At 40.0% G+C, this 18723-nt stretch overlaps 1 protein-coding gene across 2 annotated transcripts in view; it reads right to left on the bottom strand.

The window, feature by feature from the left end:
- Positions 1-2909: 2909 nt before the first annotated feature.
- Positions 2910-18723, bottom strand: part of LOC120744634 (mitogen-activated protein kinase kinase kinase 7-like) — a 39710-nt gene continuing 23896 nt past the window's right edge. For both annotated transcript variants that reach the window (XM_040049146.1, XM_040049145.1), the window contains exons 7-14: positions 17626-17754; positions 15910-16040; positions 11569-11653; positions 11293-11423; positions 11041-11179; positions 8835-8881; positions 5243-5358; positions 2910-3279 (exon numbers count right to left, since the gene is read on the bottom strand). In XM_040049146.1, coding sequence (XP_039905080.1) covers positions 3120-3279; positions 5243-5358; positions 8835-8881; positions 11041-11179; positions 11293-11423; positions 11569-11653; positions 15910-16040; positions 17626-17754 — 938 coding nt within the window. In that variant the 3' untranslated portion in view covers positions 2910-3119. The remainder of the gene's footprint in view (positions 3280-5242; positions 5359-8834; positions 8882-11040; positions 11180-11292; positions 11424-11568; positions 11654-15909; positions 16041-17625; positions 17755-18723) is intronic.

The raw sequence follows: 18723 nt of genomic DNA, 5'->3' as shown, positions 1-18723 counted from the left end.
GAGTATTTCCTGTTTGTGTTATTATTAGAGGTACAAAATAAGATGAGAAATATATTTAACTACAACAGGTTAAGTTGGTATACTGTTTATCTCCTGTTCAATTCAGTTACAATTCAGTTTTATTCATACATCTTAAAAATCACAGCAAGTATCCCTCCCTCGTGTCCTGTTTACTCTTGTGCTTAAGTATTAAGGCTTGTGAAAAGCTTATCACCTCTTTGCTGTTTGAATCTGCTCTTGGGTCCTCATCCACATACTCATCCTGATGTTTGTACGTCACTGTAAAATTGATATTCAGCTGAATGAAAACCAGGTGATATGTCTGACACTGAAGCCCTGAGGCTGAGGCGGGGCGTGTCCAAATGAAGCCTATGTCAAGGCCCGTACTGGTCTTCAGAATAGCATGTGACCAAAAATAAATGAGACCCTGTTTCTCTGAAACGACATCATGGCCTTGTTATATGATTTGAGTTGTTTAAAAGAAGTGGTAGTTAGTTTTTTGCGTGAACTGGATCTGGGGTGATTTTGACGTTCATTACAAGCTTGCAAGGAGATTGTAAGCACAGTATGAAGCCGGCAAAAAGTCAAAAAATATCAGCAGTTAGGGAGCATTTTGACATGCTGTCATCCAATGATAACATAAGTCTTAAATGATGCAGTTGTGAGTTGAGCAGCAGAGATTAGTATTAATTGCACGCATTTTTAAAAATGAAACACAAACAAAAAAAACTTGCCAAATCTTCTCTGCCAATGCTAAACAGCTTTTTCTGCTACTGACTCTTATTTTGAGCCTCTGTTGACAGTTGGATGCCTGACTATTTCCTCCTTAGCAGCACCTGTGAACATGGACCCTGCTACAACGGTAAGTTGTTGTCTGCTCGAAGCACGTCACATTTGACTGGTCTGGATAGGGGCCGTGGCATAGGGCAACTTCAAGCTGGTGTTCCAAAGCTGTTATTATGACTAATCATGCTCTTAAGAGTTTCAGAAACCTGTGTCTGAAATTGAAACATCAACATTTTTTAATATGATGTACCTATGGTATTTGAAAATCTTTTTCCATTCAATTTTATTTATATAGTTCCAAATCACAACAGTAGTCTCTGCAAGGCAGTTAATCCTGTGGCAGATGACCTTCTGCCTGATAGACTGCAAAGACCCAAACAGGACCACTTTGATTTAAACATGACTGAACTCAGGACAAATAGATTCAAACAAAACAATGGCCAAAAATATGTAAATATAAATCTGTTTCCCTTCTTTCTCACTTCCAGCAAGAGGAATGTTTACATTTTGTCGTACAATGTTGCCAGATTTAACTGACTGCAATTAACATAGGTGGACGGATATCAGCTGAAAAGCTAAAATGGTATTAAGTCACAACACTTGCTGGCTGTTTACTCATTTATTGCAGACTTAGAGGTCTGCTACAAGATCAGATGAAAGCATCATGCTGACAAACATTAGTACAAAAGAGAACAGAAATAATCTTACAGGAGGAACTAAGTTTTACTCATTGTTGCAACTCTAAAAGACTGCTCCAATCCAACTGTACATTTTTATTTTTATGTCTGACTACACTGCCTTATTTGTAATGGAGTATTATCTTATTGTATTACATTCCTCTCTGCCAGCTGATGGAAGAGTTTGCTGCTGAACCATAAGCTGAGTAACCACAACCAATAATGTCTTGATGCATGCTCAATCATCCAGGTAAGTAAATGTCCAAAAGTTGATTCTGTTCATCTGGACGTTTTCAGTGGGAGAAACGTTTCGTCACTCATCCAAGTGACTTCTTCAGTCTCAGCTGACTGCAGGTTTCCAATCTTATAAACAGTACTTTTGCATAATGACTGAAACCAGCCCACTGAAGGAACAATGGGAGGTCAGTTCTTTCATCATAATTATGCAAATAATTCATCAGTGGTCTTTGATCAGTGGGCCTTGATCAATGGTCATGAGAATTCTCATGACCATTATCATGCAAATGATAAAATCAAATAAAATTGGACCTTTGAAATCTACCATCAACAGTTACTGCAACTATGACAAAGTTCCTGTTGTCCGAAAGTATCTTATAAGACACGGGAATACCGGGATCCTTCAAAGCAGCTTGCCTCAAAGAATGTTACACATCACATCATAAATCCATACACTGCATGCACAATTACTAGGCAAGTGGGTATTTTGGCCATATCATAATTTTTATGCATATTTTCCAACTTCAAGCTGTATAAACTTAATGTTGCATATCAGGTGATGTGTATTTGCGTGATGAGTGAGGGTGTGGCCTAAGGAGACCGACACTCTATATAAAGGTGTGCATAATTTTCAGGCAGCTTCTCTTCCTCAGGCAAAATGGGCCAAAAAAAGAGATCTAAAGGACTCTGAAAAGCCCCATTGAGAACCTGTGGGCCCTGTACACCTCGCTGAACAGTGTCTTGGAGGCTGTGGCTGCTGCTGCACAAAACATTGATCATCAACAGATCAAGACACTGACAGACTCCATGAATGGAAGGCTTGTGACAGTTATTGAAAAGAAGAGTGGCTATATTAGTCCCTGATTATTATTATTATTATTTTGGACATGTCAGAAATGTTTATATGTAAATTTTGAGTTGTTTTATTATTCTCACTTTAACAGATGGAAATAAACAGGTGAGATGGAACAATGTTCGTTTTGTTCATTTAGTTGCATAATAATTCTGCACAATAATAGTTGCCTAATAATTGTGCTCATATATATATTCTCTTATGAAAGACAAAACCTCACTTTTACTGTCTTAAACATTCAGATTTAGAGCACTGTAGCTGTTCAATAATAAAATTAATCCTCAGAAATACACCTTGCCTAATAATTGTACACACAGTGTGGTTCATTAACAAAGAATATCAACTTATAATTCAGCTTTACTTTAAAGGCTTTAATTCTAAATTAACAACTTTCCCTTTAATATTATCTTGATGTACCTTATGTAGTTAGCAGAGTCTCATTTTCTAAGATAACGGGCTTTTCTGCCAGTGATTGTTCTCTTCTTTCAAAAGGGGAGCGATCACAGTAAAAACAACAGTGGTGTGGACTGCTTGCTGCAACCCATCATTTTGTTCCAGCTGTGCTATTAGTTCTGGCTCTTCATCAGGCTCAGTTTACTCCTCAGGCCCTGGCAGTAGGCTGATAGGCTGCTGTTGTCCTCCAGCAGATTGCTGCGCTCTTGGATGAGTCGAAACGAGGTCTGCTGTTCCATTTCATCCTGCTCCAGTTCAGTCATTAGCTCCTTCCTACATAGAGGGTGCAATGACATGCATAAAGTAAGATCCAAAAAGTATTTAGACAATGCAGTTTTTGTAATTTTGCTTCAGTGCACCACAGTGGACATTCTCTCTGCTGCTGCCTGCTGGTGAGAAACAAATGAACTCAGAATCTCACTTTCTTGCTTGTCTTGTTTAGAGAAACACCAGCTCATTATTGTTCGATTCTTATTGTTGACTCACAGTGTGTTTTTAGAGGATGGATTTCTCAGAAAAATGCAATGAATTCAGTGTGTATTTACATTACAAAAATGAATAGAATTTGTTGCATCTACATATAATAGACAACTTGGCAAAGAACCATATTTAAATTTTATATTCAGGCCCTTTGTTACAAGCAGCTTATTGCAAAATCATATTTTTAGCATGCTCTGAAAAATGCCAAAGACAACACTATGACAGGTAAAAAGTAATCATTTTCTAATAACATGTCATAATTCAGGGTGTAGTGCAGTGTCACTCTAAGAAAATAAAAAGAAACTGGCCAAAAAAAAAACAACCCCAACCCCTAGATGAATTATGAATAGTGTCTCAAAGTCACGTGCTTAAGAAAGAGGCCCTTCAGTTGATCCGTCTACTCTTTGCTGAAGCCTCGTCACAAATGGTCTCAGTGGAAGAGAAACCATTCTTAAAGAATGAAAATGAGGAGAGAAGGCTGAGGTATTCCAAATTATGCAAAAACTGGACTGAAAATTAGTGGCAACAGGAGAGATGAATCCAAATTAGATTTTTTTTTTTTGTTCAAATCACTGTGAATACAGTGGAATTTAAGAGAGAGTTACAACAGGGCGTGTCTGTAGCCAACTGTAAAACACGAAGGTTGTCACGGCTTTTCAGCTGGTGTTTTAAGATCATGTCAGAGAATGATGAACAGACAGATTTTAATCCACCATGCAATCATTCTGGAAACTAACTGACTGGCAGCAGTTTCAATTTTCAACATGACAATGACCCCAAACACACTGCCAGTTAGAGATGGGAATCACCATACATCCCACGATACGATATTATTGCAATTTTTTAAAAATATTTTGCGATATTCAGATTCTGTACATAAAGGTAAACTTTATCAATATTCATTTTATCTAATATCAAAGTCTCACACTCAGTCTTTCTCTCATTTCAGTCAGTTTTATTGTTGACAAACTGAATGGTTTGTATTACAGTCTAGTCCAACTTAACTGAATGCAACCATCTGGTACAATTATAGCTATTCTGAACTATGCAATTTATGAAAACTATGCAGCCCATTCAGCAACTGAAGAATTTGAAAGTAAATTAAAACAAAATATAATTTTACATTAAATAAAAAAGTTTTAAACTTAATTAAAATAAAACATGTCTTAAATTTAGTTTATTGCTGCCAAAAAACAAGTTAAACACATTTGGACAGTGAAGGAATGTCAGGATTCTTGCTCAGAAAAAGGATCAACATGCTCTGAAGTCAGAGCACAAAAACCTTTTTTGTAACAAAATATCGATTTCTGCTGTCCCTGTATCGATACATTATTAGCAAACAAAATATCACGATACTACACAGTATCGATTTTTTCCCCCACCCCTACTGCCAGTGCAGTAAAAGCATACATGGATAGAACAACACACAATCTAACACTGTCAACCATGGATTGGCCTCCCCAGAGACCAGACCGCAATATTATTCAAGCAGCATGGGCTCATATTAACATACTACGTATTTTATTGGTTGAGCCCACATGCTAGGATTCACATAAATCATTTTAACATTTTTGTCCATTGGCCTGAAGACCTAAACCCAATAGGAAGTCCACCATTTTTAACTGAAGATTAAATGTTTTTTCTATCTATTAAATGATTTTTCCATTTCCAGGTGCATGATTAAATCATGCACTCTTATCACACATCTTAAGATGTTCACAGTTCTGCTTAAGTTAATATTGTGCATGTGACTTACTTTTTCTGAACAAGGAGAGCAATCTCTGACTGGACTTTGAGGTACTCCTGAGCCATCCTGATATGCTGCTCAAACACAGCCATGGACTCTTTGGAGTTTGGACAAGGAGCCAGAGGCTGAAAACACAGGGACACGCTGTGGTTAATGCAACACTCTACATATGCAGACTTCAGCATAACAGCTGGATGAGAATACTACTATAATGCTCAAAAAAATTAAATTAAATTAAATTAAATTGAAAGAAAGAAACAGTTTTTAAATCAGAATACAACATCAAGTCAGTTAAACTTCTAGAATATTGAACTTGTCAGTTTAGTAGCAGAGGGGGTTGTTACTCAGTATCAGCTGTTTTGGTGTTTATGGAGTTAATAACAGGTGCAGTAAAGGGGCAACAATGAGACAACCCTCAAATGGTTTGAATGAATGGTTTTACAGGTTTCCCTCCTCATATTCTCTCTTTTTTTCACTAGTTTTACATTTGGCTGAGTTCAGTGTCACTACTAATTGCATGAGGCAATACCTGGACCCTACTAAGTTGCACAGGTAGTACAACTCCCCAAGTATGTCTAGCAATACATGCAATTTGCAGAAGGTTTGCTGGGTCTCCCAGCAGTCTCAAGAGCATGGAGAAGATTCCAGGAGACAGGCAGTTACTCTAGGAGAGTTAAATAGGGCCATAGAAGGTCCATAACCCATCAGCAGGACTGGTGTCTGCTCCTTTGTCCAAGGAGGAACAGGATGAACACTGCCAGTCTTACAAAATGACCTTTAGCAAGCCACTGGTGCGAATTTCTATGACCAAACAATCACAGACTTCATGAGGGTGGTCTGAGGGCCTGACGTCCTCTAGTGGGCTCTACGCTCACTGCCCAAAACTGCGGAGCGTAATAAGCATTTGCCACACTATACCAGAAATGGTAGGTCCTCCACTAGCATCCTGTGCATTTCACAGATAGAAGCAGGTTCAGCCTGACCACATCAGGCAGGTGCAGACTTATTATCAAACCCTGTGCCTATTGATGCAGGTCATTCAGTCTCTGTAGAGCTGTAGTGAGAGCTAGATTTCATATCGCCAGCAGTAACTCAGACTCATTTCCAGTGGATGTTGGCTTTCTCTCATTTCCATTCATAATCTTTATATATTTTTCCAGGTAAGTGGTTCTGTTGGCTTTACTGAGTGGTGGCCTGCAGCTTGCACCGGGGCGGTTTACAGCTGACTGTGAATCAGTGTGGATAAAAATTAGCACCTCTAAGTCCAATACCATGATTTTCCGGTAGAAAGAGCAGTGTGGCCAATTCAGACTGACAATCAATTGCTGTGGAGTAGAGTTTGTTAAGCAAATTTATCAGACCATCACCAAGTGAAGTTCATTCAATTAAATCTTATTTATAAAGAGATAATTCACAGTCACCTCAAGGTGTTTGAGATACAGTGTGATTTATACCACGGCTGCCCTTAATTAACAATATTGGTATGTGGTGGAGTCTGATTCTGATTCTGATTCTGATGCATGCTCAATCATCCACGTAGCGTTTTCAGTGGGAGAAACGATTCATCACTTATCCAGGTGACTTCTTCAGTCTCAGCTGACTGCAGGTTTCCACAACCTTATAAACAGTACATTTGCATAATGACTGAAACCAGCCCACTCAAGGAACAATGCGCTGTTAGGTCAGCTCCTTGATCATTAATTTGGAAATTGTCATGATCACCGATCAATAAGCATGAGTCCAAATCGCAGAGAGTTGGGGAATGGCTGCAATCACAGCATTGTAAGATGGTGACAGATGTACCCTTAGGCCCCCTCCTCCCTGTCCAGGATGTTACAGCCTCATCATTGAAAGAGTGTCCACTGGCCTGTAGGTGTAAACAGACTGCAGAGTCCTGGCCTGACGAGGTGGCTCTTCTGTGTTGTGCCATCCTCTTAGCCAGAGGTTGTTTGGTTTCCCTGATGTATAAATCCTGGCAATCCTCCTGCACTTAACAGCTATGTTACTCTGTTTGTGTTGGGGGACCCGATCCTTGGGGTGGACCAATTTTTGGCGCAGTGTGTTTTGGGGTTTAAAAACCACAGAGACCCGGTGTTTAGAAAAAATGCGTCTCAACTGCTCCGATACTCCTGACACGTACGGGATCACTACAGGTTTTCTCTTAGGCAGCGGTTGTCCTTCTCTCCTGGATCATCTGCAGCTTTCTTTAGGAGCCTTCCCAGCTTTGACAAAAGTCCAGCTGGGATAACCACATTTACTCAGGGCCTTCTTGATGTTCTTCTGCCTCCCTGGCTGCTGTGTCTGTGGGGATGGTGTTCGCTCTGTGTTGTAGCGTCCTGATGACACCCAGTTTATGCTCCAGTGGATGATGAGAGTCAAACCTTAAATACTGATCCGTATGTGTAGGTTTACGGTACACGTCAGTTTTAGATGTCCCCCATTACTGATGGAAATCTCACAGTCTAAGAAGGCTAACCTGCCACTTTTCATATCCTCCCTTTGATGTCTTGGTCCACCAAGTTAATGTGATCAGTGAATTGTGGAACGTCCTGAGATTTGATTTTCACCCAGGTGTCATCCACATACCTGAACCAATGACTTGGTGTTCCAGGGTAGAATGAAGACACAGTTCAAACACACTTGGTGGATGATGAGAGTGGTCCTGTTGCTGAGGTTGGGGTCATCCTGTAATCTCTTACGGACTACCTCCAACGCTTCCATGACTGGGATGCAAGTGAAGAGAGATGTAACGTCGTACGAGACCATGGTTTCATCTGCCTCCATAATGACATCTCTCACCTTCTCAACAAACTCCAAGGTGTTCTGGATGTGGTGTTCAGATACCAACAGATTGAGAATCGAAGCCAGAAACTTTGAGATGTTATAGGTGACTGAGTTGATCATGCAGACAATCGGTCTTAAAGGTGCACCCTGTTTATGTATCTTCAGTAAACCATACAGACTTGGTGTAGAGTCCCCTGGATACAGCCTGTAGTATGCGGTCCAGTCAGTGGCACTGTCCTGTCCTAACTGCTTCAGGCAATCTATCACCCTTTTCCTGGGTCTCATTTCAGGGGCTCATGGTTAAGAAGCAGCTGAGTGTAAAAGTGAAGTTTTAGTGGTTGATCTATGACCCCATCCTCACCTGTGGTCATAAGCACGGGTAGTGACTAAAAGAATGAGACTACAGATACAAATGGCAGAAATAAATGGTGTTCAGGTGGTTCAGGTCTTTGACAAGGATGCCTCCATAGTAAGTCGGAGTAGTGGCCAAAAATGGCTGCATGTCCAGAATTTCAAACATATTCACATTTTACTTATTTAGGCAAACATATAAGAAATAGAAACATCACATTTTAGTATTACATACATTTTAAACTTCAAAATATATATTTTGCTGAATTTAGCAGATCTTCTACATTACTTATAATTTAGAGTTCTCATACTTACAAAACAATAACTAATACATGCATAAACACTAAATGTAAGTGTGTGGGTATATGTCTTCACCTAGAAAAGTCAGAGAAAACTGTTATCCAATACCATGGTGAACTACAGCTATGTTTTTGTGTTTTTAAGCACAATAAAAATACCATCTTACCTGCAGCTGATAATCCAGTTTCAGATAGCCATCTACTCCATTGGTAGCTAAAGACACACACACACACACACACACACACACACACACACACACACACACACACACACACACACACACACACACACACACACACACACACACACACACACACACACACACTCACTCTTACTTTTCAAACACAAATCCAAACACTGGCAGTGAACCATCTAATGCTACTGTGGTCAGACTAATGCATGCACTGAGCCACATCTGTGACTGAACTAGAAAATAAGTGTTATGAGGTGCTAGGTTTTACCAAAGAAGACAAACAAGGAGTCTATCACTAGGCACTGATCAGGTATTACACAGATTAGGCATAACATTATGACCACCTGCCTATTATTGTGTTGGTTTGTCTGTGTAGGTTCTCTGTCATCCAGGTCATGGTAGTCAAAGGAAGTTGGGCTGTATGGAGTGGCAGGGAGAGGTAGTACCTCTGATAAGGGGAAATGTCATGCTCCTTGGAGCAGTTTGTCCTTTGAGTAGTTCCTTCCTTGTTGGTACTCTCACCTGTGGCTCCTCGCCGCTATTTGAATTCAATAGCATGCAACAGTGGCCACACCCTGGCAAAAGCTTCAAATGTCTGGTTGAACCAGGTAAGGGTAGCCAATGAGTCTGAAACCACTGTTGGGTCTGAAACCCTTAGTGAACCATCCACACTCACACATACAGTAAAGTCCTGTGGAGATGGGTACATGATGAAGCAGCAAGTGCAGATACACTGGGAGCTGTAGCCACAACCCAACATGTAGGCGACCCAGGGAGAGTCATCTAAATGACTCTCACTGGCCCCAAGCAGCAGTGGAGTTGAGCAGTCCCCTGGGTACCTGAGCAGCAGCAGGTATCTGCATATCTTTGACAGCGGCTAGGTACTGTCCATTTGAAAGAGCCAAGAGCTTTAATTTCCACTTCCTCTATGTAAAGGTTGGCTACAACAGGTGACACTGGAGATCCAACATTTTTCACACCTCGGCTCACGTGATGAAGCACATGAGTGGATCACGAACCCTAAGGGACAGCCCCCAATAGGTTTAAATACCCTGCACTCTGCACCATTTAGATGAAATCACTGGACCCATTATCAGACCCAGTAGGTCCCTGGGTTCTTCCTGGTAGGTTTTTCTGAGTATTTGGTGAAGGCATTCGACCCCATCTCCAAGGGTTACTTTGGGAGTATGGGGTATCATGCCTATTGATGCAGGTCATTCAGCCTCTGTAGAGCTGTAGTGACAGCTTGATTCATATTGCCAGCAGCAAGTCAGACTCATTTCCAGTGGATGTTGGCTTTCTCCATTTCCATTTATAATCTTTATGGAAACAATTTATAGGTGCAACCAAGAGGTTGCTGCACCATTTGGTTTTAGAACTGAAGAAGCCTGTTGGAGAGATGAAACATCTTCACGAAACTTTAACAAGTCCAGTCGCTTTCTTTCCAAGCTCCTTAGACATTGTGTTGGTTTCGCTTTTGCTGCCAAAACAGCCCTGACCCATCGAGGCATGTACTCCATCAAGCCATTCAATTCTGAAAGTGTGCTGTTGTATCGGGCATCAAAATGTTAGCAACATTTAAGCACTGTAAGCAGCAAAGTGAGGCTTGCCCCAGTTATCCTGCTTCTAACACATCACCTTTTTAGGATAAAATGTTCACTTGCTCCCTAATACATCCCACCCTCCAACAGGTGCTATAATGAAGAGAAAATCATTGTTTTTCACTTCACCTGTTGGTGGTCAGAATGCTATGCGTTAATCATGTCTCATACAATTTATAAATGCAGGTTGCTAACCAAACAGCTAGTGTTAGACAGTAACTTCACCCTCTCATCCAAATATAGTAATTTGAGCTTCTAAAAGTCTAACACAGCATGAGCTATTTTGATGTTTTAAAATGTAGAGTTAAAAACCAATGAGTTATAGAACATTGATGGCAAAACTGAAATAGAAAACAATCTAAAAACTGTCTGTATACAGAGAAACAAATTAGTTTACCACAGTCTTTAAATTTGGCAGACGTCTTGTAAACCTTGCTTCAGGTCAACAGCAGTTACTATCTTCTAATATGACTGCAATGTGTCCACGGCGGGGCGGGTACAGTATTTACTCAGACACATATATTTTAAAGGTTGAATTGATGATTATTTTGCAGGAAAATAATATTGTGTGAATCTACCTGTGGAGCTGAATGTCATCTTCAGTTCTGACTGGCTAGAGTTGATTGGAGAACTGCTCGAGTGGGTTGAGTTTTGGGAAGGCCCTGGTTGAGTGTCCACACCTGAGGTCCTGGGCAGACCAGTACGCGATGCAGGACTCTGGGATTTGAAAATCATAAAATAATAAAAAATAATAAAATAAAATCATAAAACAGGTTCAAAGCAAAACACTGTGAAGAAGTGTGATCACTGTGTGATTATGGTTCTATTACCTTTGACGGCTTGAACTGAAGTGGAAATTTGGACTCGAGACTTTTCAGGGTTTCCTCTCTACCAACTGAGTTTGTGTGTTCTATGTCGTCATCACTCCGGCTACAGTTGATAGTGCAGTCAGCATACGAGTCTGAGCAGAAATAAAGAAATCATTTGTGATAATATTAATGATTTAACATGGAATGATTTCAATTCCATCTATTATAAAAAAGTTAGCAGAGACTGAAATAGCTGTTGAAGTGATCATGCATTAGTAGAAGCTGTAGCATGGTTACCCGTGCTTGTGGCTGACGAAGAGCCACTTCTGCTGGCTGACGACTGATAAGGAAGATCCAGTGGTTCATCGGAACCTGGAAAGTACTGGAAGATGCACACATAGCACCCTGCATTTTTAAAGAACTCTTTCTAGGCCAGTGTTTCTCAGCCTTTTGGAGTCACGGCACATACTTCACATTAGAAAAATCACACGCCACACCACCAAACAAAAATGTCACAAAAAGCATTCCGATAATTTTTCCCTGCGCACCAGGTATAAGCAGAATTGGCTCGGTTTGCCCCCAGTATACCCTTTTTGCTTTCTTCTGACCACTACTCATGCTAGGGCCTTCATCTGGGTAGGAGTTTTCTCCAGGACCAGGTCAGACTGACTACTTTTTCTTTCTTTTTTAAAAATTCTTAAATTTAAAAATTTCTTTTTTAAAATATTTTTTTATTGTGCGTCAAGAATGTAATACAAAGATATACATGTAACAAAGTCACAATGCTTCTTTTATATGCATACCCCACCCCAAGAACATCTTGGACACCAATCCAGAGGAAAAAAAAAAAAAAAAAAATTAAATGAGGTACATCAAAATTCACTATATTTAAAGATGTGCACTTAAAAGGCAATAGTTTGCACAAAATTAATCGCCATCACAACAATGAGGGTATACGGTAGCTGCCAAGCGAGTATCAGATAGGTACGGTTTTAATTTTCTCTAAATGTTTTAGCAATGTATCCCAAACGGCAAAGAATCTCTCCTTCGACCCCTTGAGAGTACAGCTGTATAAATTGTGACAGGCCACTGAACCACAGAGCCACTTTGGGTGGCTTTTGTGACTTCCAATGCAATAATATCTTTCTGCGCGCAAGCAGTGTAGTGAAAGCGATTATGTTTTTGTAGCTTTTCCTTAATGTTCTTTGTCCTCTATCTGTAGCACCAAATATACCCATGACTACATTGGGTTGAAGCTCAACATTCAATGCTTCAGACAGTGTTTTGAAAATTGTTGACCGGTAGGCTTTTAAAGTTGGACATGACCAAAACATATGTGTTAAATCTGCAGAAGAATTTCTACATCTCCCACAGCTTGCATCTATGTTTGGAAATATTTTGGCCAGTCTCGTCTTAGAGTAATGAATGCGGTGAAGAATCTTGAACTGTATGATGTTTAATTTGGCACAAGAAGTGCTGTTGTTTACTATTAAAAGAGCGCTCTCCCAGGTCTCCTCCTCTAAGTCCACCCCCAGCTCATCCTCCCCGTCCGCTCTGATCTTTGCCATTGTTATATTCTTAAAGGAGGCTACACAATTACTGATCCTTGAGATAAGACCTTTAGGCTTAAATGTGAGTTTCAACAGATCATCAACACCAGTAAATGGTGTTATATTTGGAAAGTTGGGGTTATACTGCTGAGGGAGGTCAAATTTTTGTGACAAATCCTGAAAACTTGCCAAGACACGTCTATGTACATGTCAGAAAAAGTGTGGATGCCTCATCTCTGCCAAAGAGCAAATTCAGAGTCTAATCTGGCGGGAGGGAAAAGGTGATTATTATGAATAGGGCTCAAATGGAGAAGATTTTTAAACCCAAAGTTCTTTTAAAATTGAGCCCATATTTTGAGGGTGTTAATAACTATAAGACTGTCGGTGTACAGCAGTGAGGAAATTGGAAGGCTGGAGGTGACCAAGGCTCTAAGGGAGGTGGAAATGCAAGATGCCACTTCAATTTGGCACCAATCTTCATCTGGGGTGTGGAGCCAATAAATTATTTTTTGAACATTTGAGGCCCAGTATTAATGGCCGAAATTTGGAAAGGCTAAGCCACCTAGGTCTTTAGGCCTCTGTAACAGATCCAGGCGTATTCTAGGTTTTTTCCATCCCATATAAATGAGACTAAATCTTTATCAATAGATTTAAAAAATGATTTTGGAAGGTAAAGTGAAATAGATAAAGAAACTTGGGGAGTATATTCATTTTTATACAATTTACATTCCCTGCCAACGATACATGAAGTGGTTTCCATTTCTTTAAGTCCGATTTGACCTTTTCAAGTAGCAGGCAGAAATTTTCTATAACGAGATTGTGCAAATCTCATATATATTTATGCCTAGATATTTAAAGCCATTTTTGGCTGTTTTGAAAGGTATAGCACTGCTCTATATTTGAAGAGCCAGGTCATTAGCAGGATAGCATTCACTTTCACTGAAGTTCAGTTTGTACCCAGAGATGGAGCCAAAGCTGCTTAGGGTGTTGAGGATATGGGGGACAGATGAAACGGGATCAGATACATACATTAACAGATCATCTGCATAGAGGGATACTCTATGCTCTTTATCCATCCTATGAATACCTGCAATTGATGGCAAAGTTTTGAGTGTAATAGAGAGGGGCTCTATGGCCAGGGCAAATAACAATGGGCTGATCGGACAGCCCTGACGGGTACCTCTTGTCAACTTAAAATATCGTGAACGTTTACCATTAATGATTATAGAAGCTTTGGGTGATGAATATTTTGCATCGCCTTTAGTGCAGTAGTCACCTCTGCATGATTGAGTGGAAGTTCAGCTTCAGTCCTATCGCCCGCTGTTACAAGAGGAGCCTGAAGATTGTCAAAGAAATTCTCCATAGCAGAGCAGTCATTTGTAATCTCAGATGTATAAAGATTTGAATAAAACGCAGTGAAGGTTTCTTTAATTTCTTCAGGGTCAATTGTTAACTCACCATCATCTTTTCGCATTTGTGGGATTTGTTGTGCGGCTGAGTGGCATTTAAGTTGATGTGCTAATAAATGTCCGGCTTTATCGCCATGCTCATATACATAACCTCGTGACTTTAACAGAAGACGTTCAGTTTTTTCAGTTGATAGCAAATTATACTGTATTTGGAGGTCTAGCTTCCTTTTATAAAGCTCAGGAGAGGGAGAGACAGAGTACTGAGCACCTACCATAGAAATGGTTCTTGCCTATTTCAATTCATTTTGTGTTTTCTAAACGAATATGAGATGATTTCTCCCCTGATTACAGCCTTTAGTGTCTCCCACAAGAGAGAAGGTGAAACATTATCTTTTTGGTTAAAAATTAGAAAGTCATCTATTTTTTTTTAATTTTTTTTTTTTATATCATTTCACAGAAACCCTCCTCTGCCAGGAGAGTCCTGTCTAATTTCCAGGGCGGGCGTTCTGATTGGTAGAGAGAAAAGTACAGGGGCATGATCTGACTCTACAATGGTTAAATATTCAGTACTCATATAGTCTATTCTACTATATAAATGATGTACATTAGAAAAAAAAGAAAATGGACTTACTTTGTGGAAATAAAAACCGCCAGGGGTCAACACAACCTATTTGGGCCATAAAAACAGATAATATCTTGCCTTTTTTGGAGAGATTTGTAGGTTTAGAGCTGGAACGGTCAAGTGTTACGTTCATCACACAGTTCAAGTCTCCACCAAAAATCAGCTGTTTTGAGTTCATATCTGGAATTAATGATATTATTTTGCCAATAAACTTATCATCATCCCAGTTCGGGGCATAAATATTTATCAGAACCGGACTGACTACTTTTTCTTTCAAATATTTATCTATTGTTATTAGGCGCAGGTTGTCTCACAGCATGACTATTATGTAATTTCTTCTTCGTCTTCTGTTTTACTGGCAGTTGGCAACCGATGTAATTTGAGCAGGTAGTTGTACTGCCCTCTAGTGGAAGAGAATGTAATTGTTCTGCCCGTTACTCATGCTGCTGGCTTAGAGTAGTAATCAGGTGGAACCAGATAATCTTCCACGGCACAACTATATGCTGTGGCACAGTGGTTGGGAAACACTGCTCTAGGTTCATCTGATTTATAAAACCTTCTCAAAAGATCATTTGTTTAATTGTTTCTAGATATACTTCCAATTTGTCATGTCATTACTTTTAATTGTTTTACTATATTTCTTTTTACGCACAAAAACAGTTACATTGGCACTTGAGTTTTTAATGTGGCTAAGTATCTTTGAAAGTTTATTATCAGACTCCTCCAGGGAAGTCGGTCCCAAATGTCAGATTCATTTTGATGGTACAAAACAAAACAGAAAAAAGTGAAAATTTCAGCCTTAAATCTTTTTAGCTCGTTCTGTTTGAAACACACGCCTCAGATTTCAGTGTGCAGAAAAAATTCAAAACAATGAGGGCTGAGCAGGAGATTCATGGTGATTTGAGATGGAGTGAACCACATAATAAAAAAATAAATCCAGAGAAGAACCTAAATTTGACTGAATTTCTGAGAAAACAAATGCTATAATTCATTTCTTTACTGTACACACAAACTGAAATAAAATGATAATTTGTGGTTCCATGTAGTGACACTATACCTTCATTAGATGATTCATAGTGTTTTTGACCTCATTCATTGATGGCCTCTGGCTGGGTTCTTTGTCCCAGCAGCGTGTCATCAGAGTCTCTATGGGTTCTGGAAGGTCTTTGATCAGAGGAGGTCGAGTACCTGTCGTAGTAACCAGTCAACCAGAAGAGAACAATGGTTTCCATTATCACCATTATGAACAAAACTTCGTATTATGTCAGCAGAAAAGACCTCATTCGGTGTGTACACACAAATGTCTCGTAAATCGTCGACAAACATTTCACTCACATATTTAATTCAGCATTATTTTTGTGAATTTGTTCGTACTCTACGAACAAATTTAGAAGTTTCTCAGACCAGACTGCGAACACGAATAGATGATGAAAATTATGATGGTGAAAAAATTACTTGAAGACTGCAGTTACAGAGAGATTTCTGGATGAATGAAAACAACAAAAAATGGTAAAGCAATATCAGAATGGTAGTTGCCTTTTTTTGCATACTCTTTTTAATAAGCACCAAGTACTCTGATTACCACTGGAATCACTGTTACCTTCACACTTCACATCTTTCTGAGCTCTTCTCTGAGCCATTTGGTACTTCTCCAGGTTCTTGTGTTCCTTCTTCCTGATGTGTCTATCACCATGGTTGCTCTTCCCTACTTGTCAACCACTACTATGTCCAGTTGGGTAGCCATCACCAGTTTGTCCGTCTGTATCTGGAAGTCCCACAGGATCATACCACAGTCATTCTCGACGTCACCTTGTTCCTCAAATTCAGCTGACTACTCAGAACTTGCCTTTTACTCTCTGCAGGTACTTGATGGTTGCAGCTTTCCTAGCGGCCTCTTAGTGGTTCCTATTTGTCTGTGGTACTTGTAGCTATTCTCACTACTTCCAGTAGTGCGATCCTCTCAGTTTTGACTACCTTTTCTTCGTTACCATCCGATGACATTTCTGTCATCGGACTGGTGCTGTCCAATCCTTCATACTGGAGACCCTTTCTTGGATGTCTGCCACTTTGATGGTTACTGGACCCTGTTCAGTGAGCTAGCTGTAGTCTGCTCTTAGATCCACTAGCCACTGAGCATTGACATTATGGGCTGCATCCTTCTCCCATATGCTCTTCCAGTATTGCTCCATCTCCAGCCTTGGTGTTGCTGTTGTCATGCTGTTTCCTGCCACTGAGAATACACCTTGGATTGTTCTGTGGAGAACAGCTGGTTTATTCTTCTACTTCTATTTCTCTGGTATACCTCTTTAAGTGCCTGGCTTGAAGGCTATGAATCTTTGCTTGGCAGTTTCCAAGGCCTCAGATATGGACAGCTTGCTGTACTTCTTAGGCACCTTCCACATCACACCTTTCTGTAACTTCGATAGTTGGCCAACTTCCCCCCATGCTACTTTGATCTCACACAAACAGCCTGAGAGAAGAGCTTGAGAAGCTCTGGAGGATGAAGGCAACAGTGGTCCCAGTGGTAATTGAAGCGCTCGGGGCAGTGACTCCCAAGCTGGCGAGTGACTACAGCAGGTCCCAGGAACAACATCTGAGATGTCTGTCCAGGGGAGTGCAGTCCTAGGAACAGCAAAGATGCTGCACAGGACCCTCGAGGTCCCAGGCCTCTTATGGAGGACCTGAGCTTGAAGGATAAAGACTACCCCCAAGGTGAGTAAGGACCTTTTTTGTACTCTGTTAAGGTCCTCACTATCTAATAGAATCTACTCACCTCTGTGGACAGCCCACATTATGCAAAATGCAGAACCACCAATCTCGTCAAAGGGTTTCTTGCGTGTGATGACCTCCCACAGGATAATCCCCCAGCTGAACACATCACACTTTTCACTGTAGTTACTGCCTGAAGAATATAAACCAAAACCATATTTAAAAGAATCTGAAAGTTATAGCCAGCAAAATACAGGTTAAAAGTGATGGTCATTAGGTAGTTCACAGTGACAAAGTCGTGCAGTTGTACTAAATAAGTTTATATATCCCTCGTGTCATAGTTAATTAACTGACACCAAGTGTAGTCCTCCTTCAACACCTGCCAACACTCTGATCTTTCCTGGGTTTCTCATACATTTTAAAACCACTACCCTTTGGCTTCCTGGCTTCATTTCTCCTGGTAAGATCTACAGACAATACATTGGACTTCTTTGCTTGATCAACTATGGGACCTTATATAGACAGGTGGGTGCCTTTCTAAATCACATCCAATCAACTGAATTTTCTACAAATGGACTCCAATCAAATTGAAGAAAAATCTGACAAATGATCAGTGGAAACAGGATACACCTGAGCTCAATTTTAAGAACCAAAGTCTATAAATATTTATATACACGCTATATTTGGTTTTTTTTTTTATTTTTAATGAAGAATTTCACTGTAACCTTTTTCACATTGGGTTTTTGGGACATTCCATGTAGAATTTTGAGATGAAAAATTTATTTAATCCGTTTAGGAATAAGGCTTACAAAATTTGGGACAAGTGAAGTGCAGAAAATACTTCATCAAATAAATTTAAGTTATTAAATTAAATGATATTAAATTTTTGTGTGTTCATCTCATCTTTTTGTGGCTGGTTCCTTTAGGGGTCAACACAGTGCCTCTACTGTCATACCAATCTTCTACCTGTCCTCCTTCACTACATCTCTGAATTTTGTTGGTAGTCTGCTTCCTTTCCTCCATCCTGGCAGCTGCATAATCAAGATTTGAACATTCTTAATGTGGTATATAACAACATGAGACCAACATGAGATCATGAGTCCAAGATTGAAGAGGTGGGCAGGTTTTGAGCAGATCAACACCGGTTTATCTTCCAGAATTT

The sequence above is a fragment of the Simochromis diagramma genome, unplaced genomic scaffold (assembly GCF_900408965.1).
Source record: "Simochromis diagramma unplaced genomic scaffold, fSimDia1.1 OVJJ01000426.1, whole genome shotgun sequence".
In the NCBI taxonomy this organism is placed as follows: Eukaryota; Metazoa; Chordata; class Actinopteri; order Cichliformes; family Cichlidae; genus Simochromis; species Simochromis diagramma.
Note: the sequence above shows the minus strand (reverse complement) of the source record. Positions and strands in the feature narration are given on the sequence as shown.